Source organism: Rhinopithecus bieti, unplaced genomic scaffold (assembly GCF_001698545.2).
Source record: "Rhinopithecus bieti isolate Rb0 unplaced genomic scaffold, ASM169854v2 scaffold_1558, whole genome shotgun sequence".
Taxonomy (NCBI): domain Eukaryota; kingdom Metazoa; phylum Chordata; class Mammalia; order Primates; family Cercopithecidae; genus Rhinopithecus; species Rhinopithecus bieti.
Window position 1 is genome coordinate 1,410,268 of NW_016803701.1, and position 10,949 is coordinate 1,421,216.

Here is a 10,949-nt window from a genome sequence, read left to right on the forward strand (position 1 = left end):
AAAAAAAAAAAAAAAAAAAAAAAAAAGAATAAACGTTTGCTTTCCAGGGTCACTTGGGTCCAGATCTGTATTCCCAGGGCTCAGAGAGATATTGGCAAACCGACAGATTTCATGGCTCAAGAAACCTAAAGACACTTGCTTGAATCCCTTTGGTTGGCAGTCATATGTTAACTAACGTGTTTTCAAGCTTCTATTCTTATGCATGTTACTTCCTTTTGGAAGTCAAAACCAACCATCTTATAAGTAAGTGGGCTAACCAAACGTGTGCCACACTAAAGCAAACAAATTCACAAAAGAGTGCTTATAATTCCCTTAATGTTTGACTTGGGGGAAGTTGGCCTCAATAACTAGAAAACCAAATAATCCTGAGCAAATATCAAATATTATCTTATGCATAATCAAAAGATTCAGTGAGAATCAGTTGAAGGAGTTTTAAGAAACTCCCAGAGGAAGGGCTATAAGTCAGTTCTAGTTTAGAAATAGCTAGTTTTGATAGATCTTACTTCAGTCTCAAAAATTATTAGTCATTAATGTTGCTTCTATGGGTTTCTCTACATTATTTTCCTAACGAATATATGTAAGTTTCCTGGGTAAGAGTCACACTACAAGTGTCTGATTCCTCTCAACTTGTGGTGCAAGACTGATGTATTATATTATGACAGAACAAACATGAAAGAACCCGCTGTGAGAGTGTGAGTAATCCACATGTAAAGCAGAAAAACAGAATTCTGATGTAATTGTTTGAGAACATCAAGTTTTGCTTGGGGAACAAAATGCAGATGGTAATGAAGGTTTAAGTGAGTGTTTACTGTCTTTTTAGAATTTACAGGGAAAATCAAAACTTTCTACACAACTCCTAGAATCAAGTCCAAACAGAACCAATTACTTTTTTTTTGGCCAAAAAATGTAATTTCTAAGTGCATTTTCACTAAAGTTATTTTAAAATAATTTTAAGAAATGCCATACAATTTGCTCTGAGCAAATAATTCATGCAGAGGTATTTTCAGTCCCCTTCAAAGTGTGAGCAGTTTGTAAAATGTAGTTTTATAATTGCTTATAATTTTTCTTAGGCAATACTCAAGAAGGAGAATCCATTTAGTACCTCCTCAGCCTGGCTTAGTGATTCATATGTGGCTTTGGGAATACTTGGATTTTTTCTGTTTGTACTCTTGGGAATCACTTCTTTGCCATCTGTAAGCAATGCAGTCAACTGGAGAGAGTTCCGATTTGTCCAGGTAAGAACTTCAAGATCATTCCTGACTTTTCATTTTGCTCCATCACTTCCCTAGCAATCACATTTAAAAATTCAAATTAGAAAATGTTGAACCAAGGTACAAAAGGCAGAATCCATAATGGTTTGATTTCTTAATGCTTGCCAAGATTGCTGACTGCCTCCAGATCTACAGCTAACACTATAGGGTGAAAAGTACCAAGAACTATTACGATTTATGTGAGGAGATGTACTAGGTACAAGGTGAAAAGAAACCCCAAGACAAAATTTCACCATTTAAAAATTAACCTTACAACATGGACATATAGATATGGAAAACCAGATGTTGAGTTGAAGTTTAAAATTTTCACAGCAAGATTTGATAGATGTCATCATACCCGAAGACTTAATGCTCTCCTATAAGAGGAAAAATTGTTTTCTTCCACATGTCAACCACCAACCAACCCCTCTTTAAAGGCAGTTAGTAACTACACATTCTTGTAGACCAGTGGTCCTCAAAGTATGGCACTTTGAGTAGGACCAGCAGCATCTGCATCACCTGGAAACTTGTCAGATACACAAAACCCCAGGCCATGCCCAGGTCTACTGAATCAGAAACTCTGAAAATGTGGCCCAGAAATTTAATGAGCCTTCAAGATGATTCCGATGCATGCTTATTATGAGTATAATAGAAAAGACCATTAGTCTTTAAAATCAGGTTAGAAATTTTTAGAACTATTGGAATCTTAAGTCTTGCAATTTCTCCCAGGGACCAAATTCAGTCAACATGTTCTCAGTAACACTTTTGTTCAAGGTATTAAGATCGAAATAAACAATAAGCTTTAAAATGTAGGCTGAAACAAGTAAGATTGGCTATTGCTCTTTGTTGTGATAGAAATGAGCTAGGATCTGGTTTTAGTCAGTAACATATACTAAGATGGTGCTTCTTGAGGTCATACTGTGTCATATTCATTTCTGACCTCTAGAAAAGATGATAAATAAAAGAGTTTCACCTTTGGGAACCAAGGCAAGCTAATTATTTATTCTAACTTGGAAGAGTTTACTCCTGGGAAACTTTTCCATCCAGCTAGGTTAAGGTAAAGCTACTATGTCATTTGTAAGCAATGACCTTGTTTTAAATGAAGTATTTATCATCCTGAAGAATGGTTAGTGCTTTTTTTCAATACTTAACAAAGTGTCCTAAACATTATAGGTCTCAAATGTTTGTGATTGTTGACAAATATCCATCACTGGCTTAGAGTGTTTCACTTTAAGATGTAAATAATGTTAATTTACATATTTTTGTTTCTTGTTTATAGTCCAAACTGGGTTATTTGACCCTGATCTTGTGTACAGCCCACACCCTGGTGTACGGTGGAAAGAGATTCCTCAGCCCTTCAAATCTCAGATGGTATCTTCCTGCAGCCTACGTGTTAGGGCTCATCATTCCTTGCACCGTGCTGGTGATCAAGTTTGTCCTAATCATGCCATGTGTAGACAACACCCTTACAAGGATCCGCCAGGGCTGGGAAAGGAACTCAAAACACTAGAAATCAGCATTGAATGGAAAAATCAGATATTTAAAACAAAGTTCAATTTACCTGGAGTTCTGAACTATAGTGTTGAATGTTTAAAGAAGAATGACAGGTACAGTTAGGAAAGCTTTTTTCTTTCCTGTGACTGAAGGAAATGTGACTGAAGGAAACATTGCCTGTCTTTGAGAAATTGACATACTGGAAGAGAACACCATTTTATCTCAGGTTAGTGAAGAATCAGTGCAGATCCCTGCCTCTTATTTTCCCGGAGGCCATGGGGCTGAGATTGAAATTAGCTTTGTGGTTTTACACTAAAGAATTTCCTTACTATGGGCAACATGCATGACCTACTATCTTGCAAAATCCAGTAGAAGTATGTGCAACTTCCTTCTCTGGCTCAAGGGCTGAGTTAAGTGAAAGGAAAAACAGCACAATGGTGACCACTGATAAAGGCTTTATTAGGTATATCTCAAGAAGTGGGTCACATGAAATGTGAAAAGGGAATGAGTTTTTTTGTTGTTTTTTGGAAGTAAAGGCAAACATAAATATTACCATGATGAATTCTAGTGAAATGACACCTTGACTTTGCTTTTCTCAATACAGATATTTACTGAGGGGAACTATTTTTATAACACAAGAAAAATTTACAATTGATTAAAAGTAACCATGTCTTGGATACATGCAAATCTATAGAGTTGGCATGTAATTCTTCCTCTACAAAGAATAGGCATAGGAAAGATTGAATAAAAATTGAGGGATATCTACTGGATTTCACTTGCATTGTGCATAAGCAAAGAAGGGTTGATAAAAGTTCTGGATCAAAAAGTTCAAATAAACCAGAATTTTAGACAGCAAGCTAAATAAACATTGTAAAGTTGCACTATATTAGGTTTAGCATTATTTAGATATTACAATATGCTTTGTAAATTTTATATTCCAATTATTGTTCAGTATTTGTCATCTATTAATTTCTAGTATAAATAAGTAGCTTCTGTATCTGTCTTAGTCTATTATAATTATAAGCAGTAAAATTAAATAAATAATCTGCAGGTATAAATTTGAACAATGCATAGATGATCGAAAATTACAGAAAGTCATAGGGCAGAGAGGTGTGAAGATTTGTCATTATGTGAAATTTGGATCTTTCTCAAATCCTTGCTGAAATTTAGGATGGTTCTCACTGTTTTTCTGTGCTGATAGTACCCTTTCCAAGGTGACCTGCAGGGGGATTAACTTTCCTAGCTCAAGCATGGAGCTAAAAGGAGCCTTATGCTTGATCTTCCCACGTACCAAAATAACCAATAGGCACTGAGTTTGGCATTTTTCTGCCTGCTCTACTAAGACCTTTTTTTTTTTACTTTCATTATAACATATTATACATGACATTATACAAAATGATTAAAATATATTAAAACAACATCAACAGTCCAGGATATTTTCTATAAAACTTTTTGAAAATAATTCTGTCTACCTTATATATTCAATTTTACATCCTTTTTTTTAAAGGCTTTGTTTTTCTAGAGGCTTTGTTTTCCTTTTTTTATTATTTTTTATTTTTTTGAGACAATCTTGCTCTGTTGCTCAGGCTGGAGTGCGATGGCACAATCTCAGCTCACTGCAACCTCCTCCCAGGTTCAAGCGATTCTTGTGCATCAGCCTCCCGAGTAGCTGGGACTACAGGCATATGCCACTATGCCTAGCTAATTTTTGTACTTTTAGTACAGACAGGGTTTCACCACATTGGTCAGGCTGGTCTTGAACTGCTGGCCTCAAGTGATCTGCCTGCCTCTGCCTCACAAAGCACTGGGATTACAGGCATTAGTCTGGCCTTATGTGATATATTTTCTTAATGGCTGCATAATATCACATCAAATAGGCATTTTTCAAACCTCTTTCCTTATTAAACATGTAGACTATATCCATTTTTTTACTAAAACAAATAACATTTCAGGTATCTTTGCACTAATAATGTTTTTCCATATTTTTAATTATTTCCTCAGAATACCTGCCAAGAATTGGGAGTATAGAATTAAACAACTTTTACTAGCATTTGCTATATATTGCCAATTCATTTCTAAAGTGACCTTATCAATTTCATTACCATTGGATGAGGGTGTTGCTTTTATTACACTATTGTAGATAGTCTTTTTTATTTCAATTTGTGTTTATTTATAACTAGTTGCAAAGGTACACAGAACACATGCTCCTTCAACTTATCTTTGATAAACCCAAGCAAGAATACAAAAAGCTGGAAGACATTGAGTAGAGTCATGTTATATGGTGCTGAACCTACAGTATCAGTGGAAAAGACAGGGAAAATGTCACTACTCATCTATGTTATGCAGAACAGTCAGGTGTGCTGGGGCTGGATACTGCTCTTTGACTTGAGCATTGGTTGATTAAAGTTTAAGTATCACTCAGGTTGGTCTAGAGAAGCCTTTGGAGTTAACCATGCTCTTTTTTGTTAAAGAAAGGAGTAATGTGTTTATCCTGGCTCACAGTCCATCACCGAAAATAGAAAATGCCATTTATAGGTAAAATGCTGACCTATAGAAAAAAATGAACTCTACTTTTATAGCCTAGTAAAAATGCTCTACCTGAGTACTTAAAAGCAATCCATGAAGCCTGAAGCTAAAGAGCACTCTGGTGGTTTTGGCATAACAGCTGCATTGCCTAACCTGAACTTTGGCCCCAACCACAAGAGCTCCAAGCCCCACCAGCTGACCAAAGAAAGCCCAAGTTCTCCTTCTGTCCTTCCCACAACCTCCCTTCTCCCAAAACCATGAAATTAATTTGACCATATTAACACAGCTGACTCCTCCAGTTTACTTAAGGTAGAAAAAATGAGTTTACAACAGATGAAAATAGGTGCTTTGGGTGAACAGTATTCCTTTTAACAGATCCAAACTATTTTACATTAAAACAAAAGTTAAACTAAACTTCTTTACTGCTGATATGTTTCCTGTATTCTAGAAAATTTTGTACTTTCATATTATTTTGTGCACTTTCCCCATGTTAAGGGATGATGACTTTTGTAAATGTGTATTCATTAAATGTTACTTTAAAAGTATTTTCTAGTTTTGTTTAATTCTGGTTTTAACTCATCAACATTCCAAAGAAAGTTACTAAAAGGTTTTGAATCACAGTAGTTCCAGCATCTAAGACTAGAAACACTTCCCTTCAGGGATAAGGAAAAGAGAAGGCAGTGCATGGGTTTGAAAGCGCATTAACAGATTTGCAGCTTATTGCAATGTAAGCTGGAGCTCAGCGGGGTGGCACAGTCCAGTATCCTGCGTGTGCTTCAGTATTATCCTTAGAGAGGGGAGAGCATCAGATGGCTAAATGGGGAGGACTGCACCATCCCACGCTGGACTTTTGTGAGAATTAGGAGGTAAAAAAGGCTTTCCTTCTCTAGGCAGACGCCACAGGGGTAAGGCTAATGGCTTGACAAGCCGACTTCAGGTTGGATTCAGACTGTGTGACTGGGCATTAAATGCCTTGCACAACTGGACTGCTGCAGCCCTGATGGGTGTTATCCTGCTTTCAAAAATAGTATTAAAACTTATAAATAAAGAGAGGACTGACAATCTGGAGGAAGCTAGAAGCAAATGGGAAGTCCCTACTGAAAAAGCCATTTCAATTAGAAATTCATTCAGGAGCTCTTCATGCATCTATTGTTCAGGGATCACAAAAGATCCATGATAAAAATAAATATATATTGTGCATTTCACCTCTGAGAGTGTAAAAGCTTCTGGAGCTCCTTTCCAAAATTAAGGTATAATGGCAGTCAAGGTACTGCACACAGTAGTTGCAATTTTCATTCTCCATCATCACAACCACAACCATCATCTTCACTACCACTTGTCCAACACACACACACACACACACACACAAACACATACACACACACCCCACCACCCACAGGTAGCCTTACAGGGTCCTACTTCAATTTTCTATAATGAATTAGGTTTACATTCTAGAAAAATATTTCACTCTTCTCAAGGTTTGTTCAGTAGAATTTGGGAAAAGAGTATAAGTTACTCTTCAATGTATCAGAGGCATTTGAACCAGGGTGACTCCATCTTCAACAGAGGTTGAGTAAAATAAGGCTGAGACTGCCCGGGCACAGTGACTCACACCTGTAATCCCAGCACTTTGGGAGGCCGAGGCAGGTGGATCACCTGAGGTCAGGAGTTTGAGACCAGCCTGGACAACATGGTGAAACCCTGTCTCTACTAAAAATACAAAAAATTAGCCAGCGTGGTGGCACATACCTGTGATCCCAGCTACTCTGGAGGCTGAGGCAGGAGAAGCGCTCGAACCCAGGAAGCAGAGGTTGCAATGAACCGAGATCGCGCCATTGTACTCCAGCTTGGGTGACAAGAGTGAAACTCCATCTCAAAAAATAAGTAAATAAATAAATAAAGACTGAGACCTACTGGGCTGCATTCCCAGGACAGCAGGTGTTCGTAGTCACAGGATGAGATAGGAAGTCTCATCCTGTGACTTGAGATACAAGGTACAGGTCACAAAGACCTTGCTGATAAAACAGGATGCAGTATAGAAGCCATCCAAAACCTACCAAAACCAAGATGGCAATGAAAGTGATCTCTGGTCATCTCAACTGATCATTATATGCTAATTATAATGTATTAGGAGCCTAAAAGACACTCCCACTAGCACCGTGACAGTTTACAAATTCCATGGCCACATCCAGAAGTTACCCTATATGTTCTAAAAGCAGGAGGAGCCCTCAGTTCTGGGAATCGTCTGAACCTTTCCTGAACATCTCATGAATAAGCCAACCCTTGTTTAGCATATAATCAATAAATAACTATAACTATACTCAGTCAGGCAACCCATGCCGCTGCTCTGCCTATGAAGTAGCCATTTTATTCCTTTACAGTGTTAATAAACTTGCTTTCATTTTATGGATTCACCTCAAATTCTTTCTTGTGCAAGATCCAAGAACTCTCTCTTGGGGTCTGGATTGGACCCTCTTTCTGGTAACATATGCATTACCTCTCCTCAAGCTCAAGACAAAGTCCTGCAGTTTCAGATAAGACCCATATGAGGGAGGTGAAGGATGAAGGAATTGAGAGCAAAGGGACTGAGAAAAGGGGAGTGTGGAAGAGCAAGACAGTGCTCTTGCCATTACCCAGCAAAAGCCAAAAGGATCCAGTGCTACTTGCTTTCTGCTGTAAGGGAATTTTGGAAGGCTTTTAACAATATTTATTGCACAATGCTGTGAGCAAAGCCTATGCTAACGATTTCACATGCCTTACCTTATTTAATCCTCATAACAATTCTCTAAGATTCTCTTCTTATCCTCAGAAGAGGAAACTGAGATTTGAAATCTCAGTACCTTGACTAAGTTCACACAACTAATAAGAAGCAGAGCTGGGATCTAGGCAGTCTGACTCCGGGGCCATCTCCTCTTAACATAACAATATAATGAGGGACAACAATGCTGTCCTCCTAAGTGTCCCTTTGAATCCACAAAATAGACTAAGTGAACCAAACCACTGCAACGCTTCTTTAAAACATTTTTAAAGACAAGAAGCTTATTCGCATTTTAAATATTCCTGATTGCCCAGTCCTTAATACTCCAGGTTTACCTGAAAGAAATCAGGCACATTCCTCAGTCCTGGGCCCAGTACAAACACCATCCATATATGCTCTCCATTTCGCTGGGCGCCAGTAGCACAACCACCATCAATAGCTCTTCCTCAATTTCCTGGCCCCAGTACAAACACCGCATATATCTCTCAAATTTCCTGGGGCGCCAGTACAAACACTATATACGCGATTGCAACTCATATCTCTCCCAACTTCCTGAGCCCCCAGTACAAACCATCGTCGCAGCGCATCGTATCTCAAACTTTAGAAAAACAGCAAACCCTGGAAAACCCTGATAACGAGACAGCAGCGCGTTGTAGTTTTACTAGAAAAGCCAGGCGGGAAGGCCGAATAGATCACCGCTAAATGTATAAGCTTAATATGTTAGCACCAATGTAAATGCTGTAACCTAAAAGAATTCCCCTTGTTCCTGCTGTAACCTTACAAGTCCTTTTACCATCCGGGCTATAAAAAGCGAGCCCGCACCCGGGCATTGTTCGGGCCCCTCGTGTATGTTGTGGAACAGAGGGACGCAAGTTCGAAACTTTGCAGTAAAGATGCCTCTGCCGCTTGGGCTTTGACCCCTTGGACTGCTGGTGGTCTTTCTTCGGGGAAATAAACGGTCTGGGCATAACATACCTATGTCGATTTCAATTCGTCCTCTAAGGTTGTAGAAACACAGGATCTGTGGTTCTCGCATTAAGTTCAATTTCAATGCAATTGCCATTTTAATCTTCCCACTCTAGTCTGGCCACAAGCTTTCCTAAACTCTAAAGGGAGCTTTGTTTTGGAGGTAGGTAAAATCCCCAGACCTGAGGACTCAAAGGGGCAGTCAAGGAGAGGATATCTCTTCTCCAGAGCTTAAAGGCAAATATTTTCTTTTTCCCTGGTTTCACCTTATTACTTTGTGTACTGAGTGAACTTATTTGTTCTTGAGATCCAGTAACCCATGCAAGAAATTTCATAACACTTCTCATTTAGTACTTTAATACTAGTTGAAGAATCTAGGGTTACACACGCACACACACACACACACCAGGCTTAGTTCCATTACTTATAGCTGTAAAATGAGCTTTTCTCAGTTTTGTAAAATGAAAGGCTGCTGGACTGGAACTCACAGTATTGTATATCAAAAGTATCAGATTGTGATAAAATAGAAAACTAGAATTAAACTTGGCCTTATGATTTTAGAAAGTCAACAGATTTTGAAGGAGCGCAACCAGTGTATTCATTTCATTTTTATTAATCCTTTCTTTCATTCTAAGATAGAGATGAAAAAGAATGACAGAGTTCCTGCTCTCATTTCATCAGAGCAAAATAAATAAGTTTTAGTGTTCCATAGCTCTGTAGGATGACTATAGTTAACAACAACATATAATTTCAAATAGCCAGGAGAATATTGAATGTTCACAACACAAAGAAATGATAAATGTTTGCAATGATGGATATGCTAATTACACTGATCTGACCACTATACATTGTACATACATAAACATAACTATGTACCTTATGACTATGTACAACTGTTATTTGTCAGTTTTAGAAAATAAAAAAGCAGAAGAGATCTGCTACCAAATGCAGGAATTTTCTATAGAGTCTCTTATAGCTAGCCTTCTAAGCAGGCTTAACTCTTCTCATGATAGAGTATTGACTGTCACCAAGAAAAAATCTTTCATTTTAGGCACTCCAGGAAATTATCAGGGAGTTCTCTCTGTAGATAACCAAAGTTTTCCTAGTTGTACTCCTACCCATTTTTCTTAGTGTGGTCATTTAAAGCAGTGCCTCACCAGCTATCAGAGATGAGGGCCAGTAATTTTTGTTTCATTTTTTTCCAGTTCATTACAAATCAATACATATGTCTGTAAAACACAAAATCACATGCTTAAATATGATGGCAACATCAAATTTCCATAAAAGTTGCTAAGCTTTTCACCCCAATTTCTGAATTTATTACAGACTGGTAACAAACAGCTCACAAGCCAGCACCACGGGCAGACCACACTTGGCACAGCGCTCAAACGTAGGCCTAACAACCTGGCTTGGCTTGGCACTTCTAGAAAGTGATCCTGAGGCAAGACTTCTTGTAAAAGAGTTTATACCGGAAGTTAAAAATCATCAAATTATTAAGTACTAGGAATGGAGTAGTAAAGTAGACAGAGCAGGGAAGGAATAAAGTATGAATTTTCCCGCTGGTTACCCATCTGGGCAACTGGAGCTCAATTTTGCTGGGAAACTCTGGAAGACAGTGTCAGACACAACTAAGAGTTATTCCCATCAAGGGGAAAGGAAGCTGTGCTTTTCATCTACCAAATCCTTGCTTAACATTGGAATACAGATGCTTCCAAGACATTAACTTTCGCTTTTCCTACACACTTGCTGTGCATGCCACCATGTCTGGAGGAAAAAGGCCCACAGGTAAAGTGGTACCAGCGTTCATACAACCAGCTTTCAGCTTGTAGAGGTGGCTGCCAAGAGGAACTTGTAGTTGGCAGTGCCAACTACAACTACTACACTCTCCAGTTGGAAATTATACAAAGAGTATGAACAAAGTTCACAGGAGAAACAAGGCTCTTCAACATATAAAA

At 38.3% G+C, this 10,949-nt stretch overlaps 1 protein-coding gene across 1 annotated transcript in view; it reads left to right on the forward strand.

The window, feature by feature from the left end:
- The window catches only part of STEAP4 (STEAP4 metalloreductase), a 28,414-nt gene extending 24,693 nt beyond the window's left edge, over positions 1–3,721 (forward strand). The window contains exons 4-5 of the mRNA XM_017851475.1: positions 1,071–1,235; positions 2,530–3,721. Coding sequence (XP_017706964.1) covers positions 1,071–1,235; positions 2,530–2,760 — 396 coding nt within the window. The 3' untranslated portion in view covers positions 2,761–3,721. The remainder of the gene's footprint in view (positions 1–1,070; positions 1,236–2,529) is intronic.
- The last annotated feature ends 7,228 nt before the right edge of the window (positions 3,722–10,949 follow it).